We start from the raw sequence: 21,859 nt of genomic DNA, 5'->3' as shown, positions 1-21,859 counted from the left end.
GGGAATATTATCACAGATTTTTTCCCCCTTCTCTCTGGGTAGCATTATGATGATCAAGCTGGACCATGACAATGCGCGCCGTGTGTGTCTGACGTAGGCTGGCGGAGGAGAAAAACACAGACAACACTGAGAGATAGAGGGAGAAGGAAATATTTATATATATCCCTATATAGGTAGCCTATGTATAACGGAGAAATAGCGGGTGGTTGTTTTCAGCAGTGCTCCACACAGACTGAGGCAGAGCAGTAGGCCTAATGTATGTATAACGAGCGGTGGACTGGGGATGCACAATAGAGCATCTCACACACCGTGTTTAATTGCGGATTAGAGCAGGGGGGAGGAGGAAGAGGAGAGAGAGGAGGAGGAGGGGGGAGAGCACAACAAGGAAGGCAAGGAGACGCTCTTTATTATTGGGAGAAAAGCGGAGGGGGGAGACACATAGACAGCGTGAGCCCGGAGACGGCACAGACCGTGGCGGGGGTGACGGGAGAGAGGAGGACACCGACAGTCGGCAGCGTCGCTCGGATGGTGTTGTTGTTGCTCCGGACGCGGCGACGATGCGGCCACACTGCTGGGTGATGGTAGCGATGGCGGGGATCATGTCGTACTTCAGCCCGGAGAGAGCCCTCGGAGCCCCGCAGAGGGAAGGTGAGCGGAGGAGGAGGGGGGTTAGAAAACCTGTCAAGCTGGAGAAAGGAGGAGAGAGGGGGGATGTAGTCAGTTATGAAAAGGCCTCTCTACATTGGGGGGAGTACTGTGTTATCAGCCAGCCAGTATGACTGAGACATAATGCGAATTATTATTGCAGTAGGCTACGTTGCTGATTTAATCAATGGAGCGAGGCTGATTTGTTGATGGGTAGGGTACCAGATTTGCATGCAGTGATGAAAATATTGGGGGGGGGGGGGGGGTTTCGATCTCGGGCCTCACATCGATGGCACTTAAAAACAGCATAGCTAAAACCGTAGGTCAGTGCGATATATTTAGTCTACCCTCTGCTTGGCACTGGAGATAATTTAACCAATTAACCACTGCTGGCATCTTTATTTTTCTCAATCTGAATGTGCCTTCTTCCCCAAGATCTGGCAGAGTGTTGTGTTTGTGTAATGTGTGCAGTCATTGTAGGCTATTGTGGTGTATTGTTTTGATAAGAGCTGCTGGCACCGGGGCTGTTGGAAAAGGCCCTCTGTTGGGTTCCTATTTATATGCAGTGTCTGTCTGGACATATGTCTAGGGAAAGATGAAAGAATAGCACTGCACAGGAATTGTGCACCAGGATTGGAGCCACCAATTATATGTTTGTGGTGCATGTTTAGGGAACCACACTGCCAAAAGGCTCATTTAGCTGTCATATTTAGACCATGTTTTGCAGAGGCAGTGATCAACAATTAGGTGTATTTATCTCTGTTTCATGGGCTAAAACAGATTTTCTACAATTTCTACAAAAGATGGTTTTATATGCTGAACACATCTTTACTTACCTTTGCGCAGGATATGTTAAACAAGAGAAATCCTGTTCTGTCTTTTGGAACTTTTTGTAAACAAGAACAACACAAGAAAACAAGAGGTGCTAAAAGTGTTAATTGAAATAAGGCCTACATATTTATCTTAAAAACAAAAACAAACATTACTTCATCTCTTAGAGTTTTGTTGAATGCTGATCCTCTTTTTACAATATATATTAAGTTGGTAAATTTTTAATTATACTTTGAAATTTATGTATGCAGTGTTTACAATATTATCACCTTGTGAATGTATTTTTGGATTTGTATGAGGGACACAGAAAATGAAACTGGGATATTTAAAGACTGCACGCTTATAAAACTTAGTCATACATTTCAAGGTATGGTTTCAATATTATTGTTTATGTAACCCCCTGGTTATTATTATTATTATTATTATTATTATTATTATTATTATTATTATGTCCGCTAATGCATCTTTATTACTTCACAAGTTTATAGTTATTTGAGATTGTAATACAGCTTTTTTTTTTTGTAGTTTTAACAACTATTTTAAGTGTGTGTAATTTGTTGTAATATGAGTGCATACAGCTTTAAACAGGTTACTACCTTGCTAATGGTAATATAATGCCTAAAATACTGCTTTGTTTACACAGACTTAGAAAAGATAGGCTATGGTACTTTGAATATTAATGTTTATGTTTAATATATGATTCCTTCTCTGTGTTAAGCGTGACACTTTCTGACTGTTTCAAGGTGTCATTGTTCCTCTCTCGTCATCTGTCATAAGTGATATAATGTTTGACATATTTTTTGGCTACAGTATTTATATGAAACCTATAGATAATACCTGAAGGGTATTTAACCACCCTGCCCTGCCCCTTTTCTTTTCTACAGATGGTTCACTTCCCACAATCGACTGCGTTGAGGTACAAATATCAAAATGTCCCGATCCCTCCCTCTCTCACCTGAGTAGTACACCTTCCTGATTTGAGTAATTCTTTTTCCAGTTTCCAACCCTTCCCAATTAGCGCTCCTTTTTACCTAAATGACAACTCCAGCCACCCCTCCCCTGCTTCTTAACTGTGTTTCCTGAGTGGAATGCCATTTCTGATATTCCCCCTTTCCCCCGTGCTTTTTTCCTTACTGGAATGGTATATTGCCAGTCTCTATTTTCTTTTACTGATTCAGACAACCGTTTTTTTTTATCTTCAACTTAGTTTCTTTTCCTGCTTTTTCCCCCCCAAATCCCTGATGCAAGCTGTCCATTGGGGTTCTCCACTGTGTCCCCAAACCTGCCGCTAAGAAATCGCTCCAATGGTTTCCCTCTAAAAAAAACACCTGTGTAACACCATTTTACACTTCTGATTCAGTAAAGTCTCTCTTTTCCTTCACTGACTCAAACCTAACAGTGTGTCCCCCTTATATTTCTGTATTAAATACTTTCCTCCTTTGTATTTTCTTCCTGTCTTCCTCTCAGTTTCTCAGACCAGGGCTGCATCCCTCTCTCCTCCACCCTACGTTGTCATCCTCATCTCTTGCTCGGGGCTAGTCTCTTTTGTTCTGCTGCTCCTGACCTGCCTGTGCTGTAAGAGAGGAGGAGTGGGGTTCAATGTAAGTCTTCAACATGTAAGAAATCTATTCACCTCTCTCTGCTTTTGTTGTTTTGTCACACCTTTTGTGCATGCCTGTGTGGTTTTTATTTAAGCTTGCCTTGTTAAACTGCAGGAGGAATCGGTATGGAAATGGCAACAGGACTCAATAATTCCAACTTAATGAACTAGAAATGGTCAATAATCATCTCTTAGTCTAATCTTGACTAAGCCTCCATTTTTTGACCTGACAGTGTTGTTGAGCTGATAGACAGGATGTCATTAGTTCAGAATGGCTGCTTTCTCATTGTCTGCCCTTGATAGTTACTGCTAAATCCAACCGTATTATTAAGTAACAGACGATAGCTTATTTTAGAATTTTAATCATGCCAGTATTGAGATTTTTCTGTGCTGTTGCGGCTCAACCAGGAGTTTGACAATGCAGATGGGGAGGAGTGCTCTGGAGGCTCCAGTCCAATCCAGGAGGACAGCCTGTCGTCATGTCCCTCCCTCCCTGAAGTCTACACCTTGCCAGTCAGAGACCGGCCCAACTGCCCCGCCCTGAAGGATGGAGCAGGTAACAACGTGAAACAACTTTCTTCCCTGTTCTCTGACTCTCATTTTGCACAAAGCCCTCAAAATGAAGCTGAAGTATTGTCCTGCACCAAACTCCCTCATGGTCTGTTGCCTGAGTCACTGATGTGGATCCATTAAAGGTCTCAAACCGAGTTTACAACCATTGTAGCATTGGACTCCCCACTGAAGTTCAATGTAGTGGAAACTGATCTGAGACAATTCTGCATCAGTGCTCTGTACAGGCAGGCCAAGTTGGGCATTTGGCCACAGACAGGGATGGTATCAGGAAGGGTATTGTGTCATTGATTAAACTCCCCCCACTCAGAAATATGTTTTGCTTATTGTTACTTTGCTGTGAAGAATAATTCATTCTCTGTGCTCAACTCTGAGTTTAAGAGGTGTACACATGAGCATGGTGTTATTACTGTACATCACAACTAGTTTGGAAGCCAATCGTGGTGCATTAGCTAAACTTTAAAAAAAATGCAGATTCTAGATTTTTCAACAAAAAATAAGGAGTAGATGTAACATTTCTAATAGTGGTTGAGTAGGTAATTTAACTTTTGAGGGAAAACAATATCGGATGCAAATTATTATTCAAAGCAGAATATTTTTGTCTCACAACATGTCTGGAAGGGATCTTTAATGTTTTGGTGATGGCCGTGGTAGCTGTGTTAATAATGTATTTTCCTGAGTGCATCATATTTTTAAAGTGATTTTTGCACCTGTTGAGAGATTTAATGTCATAAAAGAACATCAAATGCCGATGTGTGTGACGCTGATCTTTTTTTTTATTTCCCTTCTTTTTTTACAGACTCCAAATCTAAGTGCTTTAAAAGACACGCTTTAAACTATCTTCAGGAGATAGGAAATGGCTGGTTTGGAAAGGTATGATGATCGCCTCTCATCTTGAGATATTGTGTTTTCATGTAAAATATGATCCACATCATAGCTTTTCTTTCCTCTGCTATGTTATATTTACTCAAAATAGTTCTTTTACTGCTGGTCTGCTTCTCTTGGGCACTCTCCTATATTATTGCCCATTGATCTCTCCTAGGTGATTCTGGCTGAAGTGCTGTGTGACTGCAGCTCCTCTCAGGCCGTGGTAAAGGAGCTGCGTGTCAGTGCCAGCCCTCTGGAGCAGAGGAAGTTCTTGGCCGAGTCTGAGCCGTACAGGTGGGAGAAACTGCTGAAACTTGGGTAGCCATTTTGGAGGCAACTTTTGCTTAACAACAACCACTGTGGCCTAATTGATAATAGTAAGTTTATTATAACAGTAACACAAGTAGAGAAAAATATTCAAGTCATTGAAATGACTCTATGAAGTCCGCTTTATAGGACTCTATCTAACATTAGCTAACGTTAGCCACCATAAGCTACTGGTCATACCAGACCAAGTAAGGCTGTATCAGCATAACCTGAATGTCAATAAAAGGGTACATTTTATTGCTCATTAATTCACTTCAATTATTGATAAAAGGAGAAACAATATGTCTAGCTTGAATTGTACCTTTTCACACTATAAAAATAGTGTTTTAATGTTTTGGTGCTGTACTTAGACAGTAATGTTACCGCAGGTAGATGGTAATTACACTTGTTGCTGTTTACAACTCCTATTTCCTCTGCTTATGCTGAGGCACAAACCCTCCCCTTGTCCTGTTATATTTTGTGTGTCTGATGTAAACACACCTACCCAGCAACAAGCGAAACACACAAAACGGCAATATGCTTTTTTCCCTTTCCAACTTTCACTTACACTTCATTTGGCTTTGCTGCAGTGCCTCTCCTTTTTCTCTATCTATACTTATATATATTCTCTATCTGTGTGATACAAAGACTGCCAGCTCATTACCATCGATCTGTGGTATTCATAAGTGTATGAACCCAAGCTAAAGTTGACTAAAAAGAGAAATAAAAAAATCATCTTTTGGAAATTGATCTTAATGCCTTAAATAAAAACAATAGGAAATATTCAACCTTTAAGGACACCAATTTTCTTTGTGAATGAATAATGTATCGTAAATAAATAAATGTTCTTCCTTAAAATACAGGGGGCATAAGTATACACACCCCTATGTTGAATTCCCATATAGGCAGGTAGATTTGTATTTTTAAAGGCCAATTATTTCATGGATCCAGGATACTATGCATCCTGATAAAGTTCCCTTGGCCTTTGGAATTAAAATAGCCCCACATCATCACATGCCCTTCACCATAACTAGAGATTGGCATGGGGTACATTCCATAAAATCATGTCTCTATCTTCTCTTTATCAGGATGCATAGTATCAAGGATACCCTTCACCATACCTAGAGAATGGCATGGTTTTATTTCAGTTAGCCTAATAGCTGGTTTTATTTGTATTGAGAGATGATTTTATGGAAAGTACCCCATGCCAATCTCTAGGTATGGTGAAGGCCATGTGATGATGTGGGGCTATTTTAATTCCAAAGGCCAAGGGAACTTTATCAGGATGCATAGTATCCTGGATCCATGAAATAACTGTCCTTTAAAAATAAAAATCTGCCTGCCTCTATGGGAATTTAACATAGGGGTGTGTATACTTATGCCCCCTGTATTTTAAGGAAGAACATTTATTTATTTATTATACATTATTCATTCACAAAGAAAATTGGTGTCCTTAAAGGTTGGATTTTTCCTAATTTGTTTTAGTTAAGGCATTAAGATCAATTTCCAAAAGATGATTTTTTTTATTCCTCTTTTTAGTCAACTTGCATGGGTTCATAAACTTATGAGCACCACTCTATCTATCTATCTATCTATCTATCTATCTATCTATCTATCTATCTATCTATCTATCTATCTATCTATCTATCTATCTATCTATCTATCTATCTATCTATCTATATCTAGATAGCTAGATAAATACTGCAATTTATCTTGTATCACTGTTTGTCTTTAACTGTCCTGTAATCTACTTGTTTATCTGGTTTCTCTCTTTCCCTTCAGGAGCCTTAAACATCCCAACATCCTTCAGTGTTTGGGGCAGTGCAGTGAGAACATCCCCTTCCTCCTGGTTATGGAGTTCTGTCAACTTGTGAGTACAAAGTGGGACATATCATGAAAAACTTTTTCACTGCTTGTACACATACATTTGGGTATCTGGAGTGCATACCAACCCACAAACCATGAAATAAAACAACCCAGTCAGTTTGTTGTGAGCTGCCTGTATCAGAAAACCTGGGATTTAACAAGCCAGGTATATTCAGCCAGTATCAGAAAATACAAGTATGACCCTGAAAATGAGCATGATGTGTCCCCTTTAAATATTGGACAAAAGTGAAATGAATATTTCGTTGAAAAGGCCTGTGACTTAAAAGTAACTACATAATTATTGCAAACCCTTTAGTGTGTAATTTCAAGGTAAGCATGGTACATCATTTTAGTATTTATTTTAGTTTCTTTTTTTCAATTTCTTTTTTTACATTTCACAATTAGTGCACAAATAATCTGCCATCTTTGGAGCTGTGTTGGTTGTCTCACTTTAAAAACAAAGTGCTAATTTCCATACCGCTTTTATTACTTACAAATGCTGTTTTATTGGCATGAAAGCTATTATGTTCCACCTCTGTAGCAGTTTTTCAATTGTGTTATAGTTGCACCAAATGTTAAGGTTATTTTCACAAGGTCTTTACTTAATTTACTCCTTGTTTCAATGTAATTTCATGTGGGTATCTACATATTGGTTCCTGCAGGAATGATACATTATTAGAATTATATTATATCCGGTTTCATTTAAATCTGCTTTGCATCGGTACAATCGGTTTCCTTCAGCTGGCTTAATCACTGACTGATTAAGAAAACCATATGAGTAGACTCTCAGGCCAGACAAAGCAGATAAATTACAGCAACACAGCAAGAGAAGCCAAACAACACTGGGGGCCTCGTAGACTGCTATTATCCTGTTTGATAAAGTCGCCTATTGTCCTTTCCTCGCAGATATTTTCCATCCTTAGAATAGTCCTCATTTTATTTCCTTGCCCTTCCCGAAGCACACATTACTAATACAAAGGCTGCCAGCTCATTACCAATTCCCCTGCTGCTTTTGAGGCTCTGTGATGGAAAACACCTAAAAAGGGACTTATTTACTGCAGAAGTCATAAATATTCTCTTTGCCTATACAATGTTGCCTGCGAGTTTTATCTCTGTTTTAGGAGAAGGGCACAAGCACTTGGCACGCAGACTTATGGGCGAACTGGCATTAAGTCATCTTCTACTTAAGTCTGCATGCAATTCACTGCTTGTGTTATTGTTGTAATGTACAATTAGGGTGACCTGAAGAGGTATCTGAGAGCCCAGCGCAAGTCAAATGGGATGACCCCTGACCTGCCGACTCGGGATCTCTTGACTCTTCAGAGAATGGCTTTTGAGATCACCTCCGGTCTGCTGCATCTCCATGACAACAACTACATCCACAGGTCAGTCATGGCTTCACCTCTGTACATTATCAGGACCCGAGTCTTTGAACAGATTTTACCTCTTAGTTAGATACAGTGTGTACCTCTGTCAATGTGGCTGATTGTCGGAGGGTGTATTCTATTCTCTGCAGTGATCTGGCTTTAAGAAACTGCCTGCTGACCTCAGACCTCACTGTTAGGATAGGCGACTATGGCCTTTCACACAACCATTATAAGGTACGTGGGTCTTTGCTTGTATTTCTCTGAAAAATAAAACCAAACATAGGTTCATGATCTATCCATGTAATCCTATATTTTACATTTTGGGAAGCGTAAAAACATTTCTTTTGTCATGCAAATAATGACAATAAAATGTTTCTTCAGTATAAAAGCAATTCTTGTTGTATGTCTTTGTGAAGGAGGACTATTACCTAACTCCAGACAAGCTATGGATCCCACTACGCTGGATTGCTCCTGAGCTCCTGGAGGAGTATAGAGGATCTCTCATTGTTACTGACCAAACCAAGACCAGCAATGTGTGGTATGTTTTAGAGCTGTCACAGCTGTTTATACAAAGTGCAAATCAGGCTGGTTATGGGTTAGGGGTCAGGGTTAGGGTTGTCATCTATCTGGTGTCTAGTAGTAGTTTGTTAGGTACATCTGTGCAATCTAATACTGTACAATCCAATGCAACAGCTCAACCATATATTCTATCTTTACAAAAATAATGATATTGAGTTTTGATTAAAACTGTCAGAGAGGTATTCATGTAAAGGTCCCATGGCATGGAAATTTCACTTTATGAGGTTTTTTAACATTGCCCCAGCCTGCCTATGGTCCCCCAGTGGCTTGAAATGAGAGAGAGAGAGACATCATGGCTTTCAAATGAGCAAAGTGGCAGTTGGTCAAGGCCACACCCCACCCTCCACCTTGCCCCCCCCTCTCTCATCCTCAATAGCTACAGACACAGAAATGGCACATACTAAGGAAAGCTCATTGTGGGACTGGCTCTAGTGGCTGTAATTCTGCACCAAGGCTGAATTTCGGGAAAGAGACTTCAGATACAGTATTAGGGGACCACTAAGGTCTATATAAAAGAATCCAAAGAGCACCATGTCATGGGACCTTTAACAACAAGTTTATTGGTTGTGTTATAGGTTGTAGTTTGCAGTGGTGTTAAACTGGGCTGCATTATGTTGAAATGTGTTAAATGTGTTGTGGGGTGGGCAAAACCTGAGAAACGCCTATGAGCTCAGTAAAAAACAGATTTACAGACTGAATTAACACCTTAGTTTGAACAAAAACTGGCCAATATGAGATTTGTAAAGGTAGAATAGGTGGCAGAGATGTTGTACTGGATTACATTAGATTGAATAGATGTACCTTATAAAGTGGCCAAGGATTGTATATTGTATATACATTGTTATGCTAGTCTCCATTGGTCTCATAGCATTGTTTTTTTTTATTCACCTATTAAACCAGTATGGGCAAAAATAGACCAGCAGTGCTTGTCAAAAAACAGCCCATACAACACAATGCTTGTTCTCTGAGGAAAACAAAGTAAACTTCTTAATTCCTACGGCTACGCCATTGAAATCTTTTTGAGGATGAGTGTTTCTGAACAGTGAATGTATTGAAACTGCAAATAATCTGAAATGCTCTTTGTAGAGTCTTCTTTGTAGTCTCAGTTAGAGCTTTTATTTGGCTCAACTCAAATTGTGAAGCTGAAACACCAAGGCAGCTGTTTTGAAATGTTTCTCAAACAAATCATACCATAAATACTTACATAAGCCTACCTTTAAAGATCAGTGTGCCCTCAATTTTGCTGAAGCAGAATTTTTAAGTCCAGTAATGTCAGAAGGAGTGATGGAAGAACAAGAGCCCAAGCTGGACTGAACACTCAGCCTCTGGGAATACAACTCCACTTCAATTTGTTTTGTTGAATGAACCAACAAGAAAACATTGTGGGAACAAAACACACAAGTAGAGGAAGAGTACTCTTTGCTCTTACAGAGTCTTGTTTGATTTTAATTCAGAGCTCTGCATAAAACAAGGTGTTGCTGTAAAAGCATTACATAACAAAAAACTAAGAGGTCTGTGAAGGTCTGTGAAGGTCTGTCTCTCACTATCTCTACATCTTCTTTTCCTCCAGGTCCATGGGGGTGGTTATATGGGAGCTGTTTGAGTTTGGATCTCAGCCCCACAGACACCTGAGTGATGAAGAGGTGCTGACCTTCGTCATTAGGGAGAGACAGATCACCCTGGCCCAGCCCAGACTCAAACTCTCCCATGCAGACTACTGGTCAGTACTCATCCACTAAGTGGAGTTGTGCAGAAATGATGATAATGCCAATAGAAAGTGACAATGCCCTAATTCTGTCTCTCCAAACTTAATGTTTTTCTCTCCTGTCCTCAGGTATGAGATCATGCAGTCCTGCTGGTTACCTCCTTCTCAACGCCCTTCTGTAGCAGAGATATTCCTCCTCCTCTCCTCCCTCCTGGCCGCTGAGCGAGGAATGGCAAGAGGGAGTGTTGGGGAAGAAGATGAAGAGGATGAGGAATATGAGGAGGGCAGAGGAAGGAGAGGGGAGAGCGAGGAGTCGTTTGAAAGACGCTGGGACTTACTCCGTCCGCCTGCTTTCCAGACCGCAGCAAACGAGCGGCAAAGGGAGAGAGAGTACGGCAGGGAAGACAACTCCTACCCCCTACTGGACCCTGTGGGGAATTGTATCACTCCGTCCTCGTCTGAACTGGATGACATCCTGACAGTGACTGAAACCAGCAAAGGCTTGAACTTTGAGTATTTTTGGGAAAAAGCTCATGCCAGACGAGGCTACAAACCTCTTCCTCCCCCTCAGCCAATCCCGACTGTGAACAATAATCACAGACAGTCTTTGGACACTCCCACTGTGGTCCCAGTGATAAGCGCCCGAAGCCCCTCCCTCGCCAGCGAGTACTACATCAGATTAGAGGAGCACACTCCCCAGGATAAGTCGCCAACTCTTAAAGGGAAGACTCAGTCCTCTTTCCGCTCTGACTCGATCTGCCCTGGAGACATGGAACTGGTGGAGATTCGCAGTGGAATGCTGGGAAAAGACAGAGTCCCTTATTTTTCTTCTGACAAGTGTAGAAAGGGCCTCCAGACTGTCAGATCAAGCGAGGTTCAACTTCAGGTCCCCAACACAGGTGTGGCTGAATTCAGAGACACTTCAAGCAGAGTGACTGACTTCTCAGTAGTTGATTTAGGGGACGATGATGAAGAGGAGAAGAGGAGTAGTGAGGCAGACAAAAAATCCTCCATTAGTTCTCAAGCCCCGGTCCTTCCTCCCAAGCCTCGCTCTATGTCCATGTTGTCAGCCAACCACCTTCACTCGCGCCCCCTCCCCGCCCCTCCACTCGGTTATATAGGACTGCCTCACTACACCATCAGTGGAAAAATCGAAACAGACCCTCATCACATGAGCAGCTGTCCATCTTCTACCTTTGATCACCTGGGGCTCCATCGGTCCCGTCAGACTCTACCCCCATCCCCGTCCCTCTCCCCTTCCCTTCCCCCATCGAGCCATCCCATTTACCCCCAATCTTCTCAAATGTGTCCCCCACCCCTCCCTCCCCACTCCAAACCACAAAGAAGCTGCCCCAGCTACAGCACAGCAGACACTTATTCAAGTTACAGTAAGCCACAGATGCAGAGATCCAAAAGAGACCCACTATCCTGTGACTTGTCTGACAGAGAGGGTGGTAGCAGGCACTTAGCATCATTGCACAACTCCAGGGAGACTTCTCATTCTCGTGCAAAAGACTTTGACTCTCCCGTTCGTCGAGAAAACCCATTGCGCCCAATTTATCGCAATTTACCCCGCCCTCAGCCAACAAACCCCCAGCTTGACAGACAGTCTTCATCCAGTCCCACCTACTCAGATGAGGATGACTCTCCCTTCATGTCCCCTGAGAGACCCAGCGGTGGGACTACTGTCCCTCACTCCAGCCTATCTGAAGATGCAGACCCAGTCTGTGCCGAACTCTTCTCCAGAGGAATGAAAAGGACTCAGTCACGCCTTGACACCATCCTGCCAGCCATTTGGAGGGAAGATGCTGAACTTCATGCAGAACGTGTGGCCGCTGCCAAGAAATCCCCCATGCATCTGTTTCTGACGGAGATATCTAGTGTGACGGAGTCTAGTGAGTCCAAGTCCGAGGCTTCATGGGAGGGAGAGAAGGAGGAGAAAAGAGATGGAGAAAGATGGGGAAACTTTGTGCTGCCCAACAGAGGGATGCGCCGCTCCCAGTCGCTGATCACAGAGCTGGGGTCAGCAGGACAGTCATGGGGGCCAGAGAAACGCAACAACAGGACAGGAGCTAAGGATGACGATACAGTCACTAAAGAATCATTCCAGAGGGATCTTTTCCTCACAGAGATCGACACGGGAAGGATGGACACCGATCTGGAGGGAGGATCAGAAACTGATCCAGTAAAATACCTCTATCCTTCGGGATCCAGATTGCGGCCCTATGTCTGTGCTCCAGGCCTTCCCTCATACACTGAGGCTGAGGAAGCCTATTCAAAGGGTATACGGAGATCCCGCTCTCTCCTCTCTGAGATCACCATTGGGAAGGAGGAGTCCGACCTGCAGCAGACTGAGAAGGAGCCCCGGAGAACAGAAATGACCAGGGAGGAGTTCCTGAAGGAGATCCAATCAGCAGAGACCTTTCTGACTGAAATAATATCTAGACAAAACGCTGCCACAAACAGAAAGGAAGCAGACTCATCTTACTCTCCTACTCCACTGTCTCCTGAATACGAGTCCATATGCATTGACCCAGCCTCCGCTCAGACCATCAGATTTCAGTCCGAGAACTCCATACGAGCATCCAACAAAGGCAAAGATGAAACACCAACTGAAGCTATCTATGCCCAAGTGACCAAGCGTGCTAAAAAGAGTGAGATAAAGGTTTCTATGAAACCTGAGATCCCAATCCTGCATATAGGATCAAATAAACAACCTCTTAAACTGGACAGCGAAGGAAGCAATGCTGACCACTGCCAATCTGGTGAGTTTGTGTTTTCAGAAATCATGCCCAAAAATGGTCTCCTGCACAACCAAACACTTGGATGTCAAAAAGAAGAGGAGGAGGAGAGTTCAGACGGCCCAGCCTTACCTGCAAGAGGAGAAGAATCCAACACTGTGCTAAAGCATGAGAACAAATCACTAATTACAAAAGAAACAGATACACCAAAGGCTGCTGTTATAGGGAATGGTGAGTTAATGAAAGAGGACCTACAGGCCAGCAGCCCTGAGAGAGGAGATCAAACATGCGGAAAGACAGATACCACATCATATGATCCTGACAAAGAAAAGTACCACACTGCAAAAGTTTCCAAAGTGGACTCTGAACACATCACAGCAGCTGATTTGGAGAATAATAAAAATGATGATGAGATGAAAAGAGAAAATTTACTTCAACACAATGACGCTGGGCAAGAAAATCCCTGTCACATTGCAGAAGAGGCACCCACTCCTGCTGCAACTCCAACCACTCCAGACTGGGACCCATCCTCTGATGTCTCACTCATCACCCCCACCGACTCTGCCCTGTCGCCTATGACTTCCAACTCAGCCGACTGCCTCACACCTAGTGACTCATGGACGAGTGGTGGAGGAGGAGTGGGAAGCGGTGGGTGGCGAGCTCTGGGAAATGAAACACCGCATCGAGACTCTGCGTATTTCTCAGACAGTGACTGGGAGGGGGACGGGATGAGCAGGAGAAGCAGTGATGGACTCATTGCCTCTAGGCCAAGCAGCGGTCGAGGAGGGGATCGGGGAACACTGACAGGGATAGAGGAAAAAACTGAGGAGGAGGGAGAGATGGGAGAAAAAAGCCCCTTAAGAAAGAGTATACAGATGTCAGATATCAAAAGTGAAATTGGAGAAACTGTTGAGATGTGTGAGGAAAAGAGTGCTCTATATCAATACGCTCCCGCGAATGCCATCTCTCATCTAGGTGATGACCAAGATATTATTAACAAAGGGCTGGAGTCAACGCAGAAAGACGATTCTGGCATTTTCGAAAACAAGAGCAAAAAGTCGACCCTGCTGTGTGATGATCCGCAGGCCAAGGACTGTGTTGACATCATTGATAAGTTGTTCTCAAAATTAGATGATGAGTCCCTGAAAAGGCTCCCACACAGCAGTGGGTATCAGATAGACAACCACTACACAGATGGCATCATCTCCCAGATAACAGATTGCAAATACCAGGACTCTGCAGTGAACGATTTAAATCTACATTCCAAGAGCCTCGCTGAGACAAATATTTTGAGCGATTCCGTATCTGGCAGCCAGTCAAATGATTGGGTGTTGAGGCCCAGCAACAAAGATTACACAAGTGTTACAGAGACGAGTATTGATATCTCTTCAATGAACTCCCTCAAATGTGGAAATGACACTGTGGATTCTGTAACACCATCCCAAGTTGACAACAGAGAGTCAAGATTATCTAAACTGTACGGCATTCAAACCAGTGACGCCACACTCAGCGATGAAACCCCGTCAGTTGTCGAGCCAAGCGATGATGGGAAGTCTGTCTATGATGACGCAAGTGGTCTGATGTGTCCTTCTTGGGCCGAGGAGGGTGTCGAAGAGGCTGAGGGACGTGAAGAGAGGCCTGGTCTGGACCACAATGAGCTTGGCCTGAGAAACCTGCGCTGCTCAGACGGCAACGAGGACAAGAAGGTCACGACAGAGACAGAGAAACAGCTGGCTGCCGCAGAGCTGAGTAACGCCATGAAGGAAAAGTCACCCCTGAGAGGGGCAGCAAGTCAGATAGACTCTGCTAACAGTGTGGATAAAGACTCCTGCGAGGGCCTGGATGTGAAGACTAAAGAGTTATGGAGCGCTATGGAGGAGGATGAGGAACGTACAGGATCTGCTGTCGTTAGGGGAGAGTTTGACTGCCACCGTTTTTCACAGTCAAGGGACTTACGCTTGTGGCCTGATGAAAATGACCAGTGGGCCTCTCCAGAGAGGAGGTGCCAAGACATGGAACTGAGATCTGAATTTTTCTCAGGGTTTGGTAATAAGGCCTGGGAGGTGGGGGAGAGGCTCGTTGTAGGTCAGGAGTTTTGGGAGACAGAAGAGAACGATGAACTTGCAGGAAGTGAACTGCACCCTGCCATCTTGGAGGGCTGCGAAGAAACCTGGAATGATGAAACACAAGGACTCGCTGGTAATAATGACATTAAGGCAAGGTGGGACTCTGCAGACGGCGATGACCAACAGGCTGTCCAAGTGGTAGACATACAACAGGAGGAAAATATCGAGAACCTTAGTGAACTTGGCAGTTTCAACAAAGACCTGAAAAGAGAAATCTCAGATATCGAAGTAGAGAATATAGAAATCCCAGAGCAGGAGCAAGCAGAGGGGCGGATTTCGTCATGCACAGAGACAGACAGGGACAGGGAAGGTCTGCTAGACTCCACAGAGACAGAGGAAAATCAAAATTTTAACAGATGGCCTCAGAATCACCTCTGCAAGATCCAAATAGAGGGACAGACATCAGCCATGCATGTTGATGAAGTAACAGCATCTAATTTAGAGAATTGTTTCAGTCACACTTTAGAGAGCTCAAATATATCTATTTGCATCACCGAAGTTCCTCATGAGAACTTTTCAGACCTGGAAAATGTTGAATCAGGTGCAGATTCAGAGGCTGAAATGAGATCATGGCTTGCTAGGCAATATACAGAAGAGAGAGTAAGCATTGTGAACGAAGAAGAGGATTACAGAGACATGCCCCTTCCCCCCAATCCCATCTCTTGTCCCAGTGAACTTGATGAGCAGGAGGAGGTAGATCAGTCATATCCACAAGTAGACAATTTCAGCTCAGTAGATTTTCCTAGTCCTCCACCAAGCATAGACCTTGATATGCAAGATGATAAATTGGAGAGTTTAGACGACTCTTTTCCTAGTCCACCACCATCTGTTATAGAGGCAGAGGAGTTTATTAGTCACATTAATCTAGAAGACTTTATTGCCAGCAATGAGACAGAGCCGTATAGTTCCCCAACTCACAGCGCAAATGTCTCAGATCCACATCTGCAAGAATCACCACCTGCTCCAACTCAAAGTAAAGGGATCTCAGCCAATCTGAACCTTCCCTCTGTGCATATAACACTGGCCGATGAGAGCGATCTTACACCCAACGTACAGGATGAACATAATAATCTGTTTCAGAAAACATCATCTGCCAGTCCATCTTCACCCCAAGTTCCCCTCAAAAATCTCCCAGAATTACTGATTTCTGAGTGGAAAGATTTGGATGAGGAGCCCCTGGAGGATTTTGAAAAACTGGAACAACTGTGCTGCATATCTGGGGACGAGGAGGACTCTCTGGGCGACCTTTTTCTGGGGAACCTGGAGCTCCTAGAGTCTTTGAAGAAAACACCTGAGCAGAAGAGCAGCAGTGTTGGTGATAGTGAAACGGGTGAGGAGATATGTGGCTTTTCTACTCCTGAGGGGAGTAGGGTAGATATGAAGGAGGACAGGATATCTGATAACTCTGATAAACTGTTGGAGTCTGCACCAAATCTGATCCTGGATTTTCAAGAGGAGAAGAATGACGGGCAGAGATCACTAGGCAAAACATCTGATGTCAAAGACCAGGGATCTCTCTCTAAGATGACAACAAAGAATGGCCTCATGATGCAGGTGAGCATGTTTTCTTGTGTTTTGTTTGTTGTAAGAGTGCTCCCTGTATTACCTTTATTACCTTTCTCATCCCTCTTTATTGTTTTGTTGTTGCTTCAGGTTTGTGAGGAGAGGCTGCAGTTCTCCCTCAGTGAAAATGTGAAAACAAATGTGCTCTGGGGGTCTACTGTTAAAGACACGGTGATGCTCCGGCCCTGGGGGGAACAAATCACAGAGAACAGCAGCGAGCTGGTCACTGTGAAAGTACAACAAGAGGATGAAAGGTATGAAGAAGGCTGAACTTGGAAATCTGAGTTTTTGTTAAAGGGTCAATTCACCCAAATTACTATTCATTATTTTCTTACTTTCCTTTATAGTGGTATCTTATGGAGCCCTTTAAAGTCCTGAAAGATGTTTTTTTTCCCCCTGTTATTTACAAAAAAGTAACAGGAATACTATCTACTTTTAAATTGTCAATTTTCTGCTGTGAGCAGCACAAATTAAATGAAAAAGAGATTAATAATAAAAAACTCAAACTATCTGTGTGGCTAGATACCACAAGGGGTAAGTGAAAAAATATATATTTGACCCTTAAATATTTATGTTTTAATTACATTTTTTGTGTGTGTTTTGTTGTTGTTGTAGCGAAGAGGAGCAGGAAAGTTGCCCCAGCATTAAGTCCCACACCAAGTCTGATGAAACTAAAGCTGAGCCGCTCACTGTGATTGAACAACCTGAGGTCACAACCCCTCAACCTACTGCAAACCAGGCCATGAAAGGTAACCTTAGTGTTGCACGGATTGCTTATATTTATTACTTAAATCATTAAATACAAACTACGACATTTTGTTTGTTTTTGTATCAAAGTTTGTTCCCCCACCATTTTGCCATGCTTCACCACAGCCTAATGTTAAGCTGAATTAAGGCCTTACCCTAATCATGGATGGCAGCATGGTGGGAAACAAGATTTGAAGGGGAAACGGACTGCAGCAAAAGAGTTGTATTGATGTACAGGGAAAACAGATAGGAAAAATATAAAAGAGCTGAGACCCCTTTTTTACACTATTTGTTTGGTTTTTTTCTTTTGTTTTTTAAAACAGGACACAGAAAACTATGTAAAAAGAAGAAAACTAAAAGACAAACTAAAATGAAAAACAAACTAGTGCATATTTAAGTAAATATCTTGAATCTAAGATATCTAAGAAAGAGAGGAAACAAATAGCGGATGTCAATAACTCCTTAGTCTGTACAGGGTCTGCAAACTTTCATCCAAATCTTTAAAGAATTTTCTGACTGGGAAGAGGTAAACTCTCTTGTCAGGTCTCTTATAACACCTCTTCCCTACTCTCATTTTCACAGCAAAACTAGCTCGTCTGTCTCTCGCCCTCCCTCCTCTTGCCTTGACTCTTCCCCTCACCCCCACTGGTAAAGGAGGATTTGGGGATGGTGCGATTGGAAATCGGATCGGAAGACGGAGAGGTCTGTCCTCCGGAAGTGACCCTGACGATGAGGAGGAGGATGAGCAGGAGGACGAAAGCTCCCGGAGGGTGATTGTTGTCACAGAAACAGACGTGGACAAACGTGTCGGCCTGAGGAGTCTGCTGAAATCACCCAAGGAGCCGATGGACAGAGAGAAAGACAGAGGAAGAAATGTGTCCTTTTTTGATGATGTCACGATCTATCTTTTTGATCAGGTATTTCCCGTACTTTGAATAACTGATTTATAAGAGATTGTTTTTGATATAATAAAAGGAGCCTCGACTATTCTGTTTCAACACAACAGGAAACTCCAACCAATGAGTTGAGCAGTTCAGCGCCCACAGGTCCAGCCCCAGTGTCCGTCAAAAGCACCAAGTTGGATTTGCGTGGTAAGATCATAAACATTTTAAACATCTAATCATCTCACATTCATGATGAGATGCAGAATGAGGAGGTGACATTTTTAGCCATGCTAGCAGCATGGCGGCAAGGTCAATCGGTCCACCACTTTGGTCCAGTCTGAAATATCTCAACAACTACTGGATAGATTGCCATTCAATTCTGTACGGACATTCATGATCCCCAGAGGACGAATCTTGCTGACTTTAGTGATCTCCTGACTTTTTCTCTAGCGCCACCATCAGGTTAACGTTTGTGATTTTGAGTGAAATGTCTCCTCCTCTGTCATGATTTGACACATTTGTGGATGGATCATCTCAGGATGAATTGTTATAACTTGACCAAATACCTGCAAACATGCTTAACATTACATCTGTTTAACATCAGCACGTTAGCACGTTGTCAGTGTGTGCATGTTAACATGCCCACATTAGCATTTAGCTCAAAGTGCTGCTGTGCCTAAGTGCAGCATCACTGAACTGCTAGCATGCTGTATACTCTTATCAGAATATAGAGATAATATAAGCATAAGTCTGAAGTATGTTTGTATGAACGTGTATTATCACTCAGTCCTCACCTTGAGCCGAAAAATGACGTAATAAAATCTGACAGCCACTAACTCATCCCCACACACTGAAATGGAAACCCCTTAGTTCAACCATCTACTCTCTCTCCAAATATGCAGCCAGAATTAATCTTCTATAATTGTCCTGCTCTACACTGTGACATGTGGAACTGAGCGGCGACATAAATCCTGCGCTCAACAATGCAAGCCTAAGCTGTGTTTCCCAACACATTTTCATTTGCTCTCTTGACTTCCTCTCTCCATCTTGTACACTGATTACCTCATTTCACAGAATAATGAAAGTTTGGGCTCAGAGTTTTCCTTTGGGCTGTTCACATATACAGAAATGCAACTCCAAAATTAGATGCTTTCATGATCTTTCATAGGCCTTTAGAGTTGAAACTTCAAAGCCTTAAAATAAGAGGCTGTGTTCTCATTTAGTTATTTTTAACTAAAAACTGTCCAGCATTGCTTCAGTGTGATTATATTTATAGATACAGATCATTAGTTCAATTTCTGATTTGTGTTTGGTTTAGTGCTAATATCTTACTCCATTTCATGAACCAGTCATGAACGGATTATAAGACAACAGGCCCCTGGGCACAGACATGTAAAAGGCCCCAACCCATGCAACATTGGAGTGAAAGCTGGACACATTCCAGGTTTCACCAGACCTTCTGCAGGTGAACCTGAACTCTCAGGTGCTGCTGTTGGTATAAACCTGCACCTGAACTTCAGTATTTAGTTCACACTGGAGATTTTATTCTGATTTATATTACTTTACTAACTGTAGTATATATTTTAATGAAATGCTGTAGCCTAATCAGAATCAGAAATACTTTAATAATCCCAGGGGGAAATTATTTTATTTAATTATTTTTATAATAATTATTTTATTCTAGGTATGCTTTGCAGCTGTAATTTGTAGGAAAATAATAAACAAAAACAAGTGTTGTATTGGATTTGTTTGGCAACATTACAATACTATATGAGGATGTGGAACAAAACAAACTTTTAACTGAGCTCGGTGACTTTTCAACAAGAAATGATATATGAAACATTGTGTAGTGGTTTAACTTGTAAATTACTACTATGAACACTAATGAGGTAAAATGAAATGGTTCGGTGAAGCACAACTCACAACACATGCACCTTAACATAGTGCTGGATTTTGTCTTTCTTTCCATCAGGGCCAAACATCAAGAGCAAAGAATCAAAAAGGAAAGAGGATTTATCAATCAAAGCAAGGTCGCCTGTGGGGGCCAAACCATCATCGCGCTTCACTGTCAGCCCTGCCAACGACCCCCACATGGTGTGATGTTACACGTCATCGTGGGAACCTTTAGAGCTGAACCCTCTTGGACTGGCCAGTGAATTAACCCCAATAACCAGCCATTCACCCAGAGGCTATTTTTTTATTGAAGAGGCAACTGAAAGAATGAGACTCCCGTTCTAAAAGCTGGACACATTCCAGGTTTTACCAGCGACAGGATTTTGTATGACAGGGGTTGTTGTGCTCCTGCCTGCTACTTTTTACAGAGTTTATTCATAGCCTACAGCTACAAAAGTCTTTGGAAAAAGCAGCATAGGCTAGGAGAAGAGGAGCTTGGAGCTTTGTAAAATCTGAAACAGATTTGACAGCTATGCAGTGGGAGTCTTGCTGTGTACCAGCTTACCTTTTTTCTTCTTCATTCTGTTGTAATTATCCCCAGATGTGCGGGGAATGCACTTTCTTTAGTCATTCATATGTCTATGTAAACGCTTGGATTTCAGCCCTCTCTTTATTAAGAAGTTTTTTCATTGCAGTCAGTCATTTGTTCTTGTAGGCAGCAGTTTGGAACAGAAATCGCTTGACTCCTGTATTTGAGAATACTTATTTGCATTTGTACAAATATCATAATACAAGTGAATACAATATCATTTTAGAGCTGTTTACTTTTATAGATGTATTCTTAGACTGCACGAAAAATGAAACAAGCTATGCTTCTTTATACTTTTAGAGGTCTAAAAATGTTTCTCTTATGTTATTAATTTATATTATATATATTAATTATATTTTATTTATTTATGTAAAGCCAGTTTCCATGCAATATTTTATTTATTTGATTATTTATTTACTTATTTATTAATGAGTTTATTTATTTGCTTTCTGCCATTATCATATATTAACTTAGCTATAATTTGTTTGGGACAGAATGCATCTAGGTTATACCTTCTCTAAGATCAGATAAGTTCATAACAAATAAATCAAAATATTTTCCCAAACGTCTTAATTGCTAAAATAATATTTTGTATAATTTTACTTCTTAATATATGCCAATCTGTATGGAACTATGTCCTGTAATGTGTCATTATTTTCCGATGTCTATGGATTTCTAGCTGTCTTGTCATTCTTTTACTTTGTTTAATGACCGTTAATGTAGCTTAGCATGAAAAATCGAAGCCTTTCATCAGTAAATAACTCCATTTGTTTGTATATCTGTTAATTTACCCCATTTTCTACTAATAACAGTCCATCATGCAGTCGAGGTCCAACTAGTCCATTTGTTTAGTCTGTTTAAATGTTGGTTTAAAACCTGTATTGTTTAAAGAATGGTTTTCAAGGGATAATGTATAAACAAGGGGAAATAAAAGCTACAAAATGTGAACCTCTTATTGAACTGTTTCATGACAATAAATC

The 21,859-nt window shown here is 42.0% G+C and overlaps 1 protein-coding gene across 3 annotated transcripts; it reads left to right on the top strand.

Moving 5' to 3' along the window:
* Positions 1 to 360: 360 nt before the first annotated feature.
* lmtk3 (lemur tyrosine kinase 3) lies at positions 361 to 21,827 on the top strand. Of its 3 annotated transcripts, none has more exons than XM_039804756.1 (16): positions 361 to 648; positions 2,944 to 3,077; positions 3,485 to 3,632; positions 4,446 to 4,519; positions 4,689 to 4,807; positions 6,602 to 6,689; positions 7,922 to 8,070; positions 8,202 to 8,286; positions 8,469 to 8,590; positions 10,202 to 10,351; positions 10,466 to 16,757; positions 16,857 to 17,020; positions 17,382 to 17,515; positions 18,096 to 18,430; positions 18,520 to 18,604; positions 20,370 to 21,827. In XM_039804756.1, the coding sequence occupies exons 1-16, from the start codon at positions 558 to 560 to the stop codon at positions 20,495 to 20,497; spliced, it is 8,298 nt and encodes a 2,765-aa protein (XP_039660690.1). In that variant the 5' UTR covers positions 361 to 557; the 3' UTR covers positions 20,498 to 21,827. The 3 variants fall into 3 exon arrangements, with proteins under 3 accessions (XP_039660690.1, XP_039660689.1, XP_039660691.1); XM_039804755.1 differs by having other exon boundaries at positions 2,944 to 3,092; XM_039804757.1 differs by lacking the exons at positions 361 to 648; positions 2,944 to 3,077; positions 3,485 to 3,632; positions 4,446 to 4,519 and having other exon boundaries at positions 4,760 to 4,890.
* Positions 21,828 to 21,859: the final 32 nt, after the last annotated feature.

The sequence above is a fragment of the Perca fluviatilis genome, chromosome 7, assembly GCF_010015445.1.
Source record: "Perca fluviatilis chromosome 7, GENO_Pfluv_1.0, whole genome shotgun sequence".
In the NCBI taxonomy this organism is placed as follows: Eukaryota; Metazoa; Chordata; class Actinopteri; order Perciformes; family Percidae; genus Perca; species Perca fluviatilis.
Note: the sequence above shows the minus strand (reverse complement) of the source record. Positions and strands in the feature narration are given on the sequence as shown.

Bases quoted from the DNA above. Each gene is read 5' to 3' on its own strand.
- lmtk3 (XM_039804755.1), top strand. From the start codon at position 558: ATGCGGCCACACTGCTGGGTGATGGTAGCGATGGCGGGGATCATGTCG. The intron at 4,520-4,688 runs GTATGATGATCG...GATCTCTCCTAG, and splicing joins GAAATGGCTGGTTTGGAAAG to GTGATTCTGGCTGAAGTGCT. The intron at 6,690-7,921 runs GTGAGTACAAAG...ATGTACAATTAG, and splicing joins TTATGGAGTTCTGTCAACTT to GGTGACCTGAAGAGGTATCT.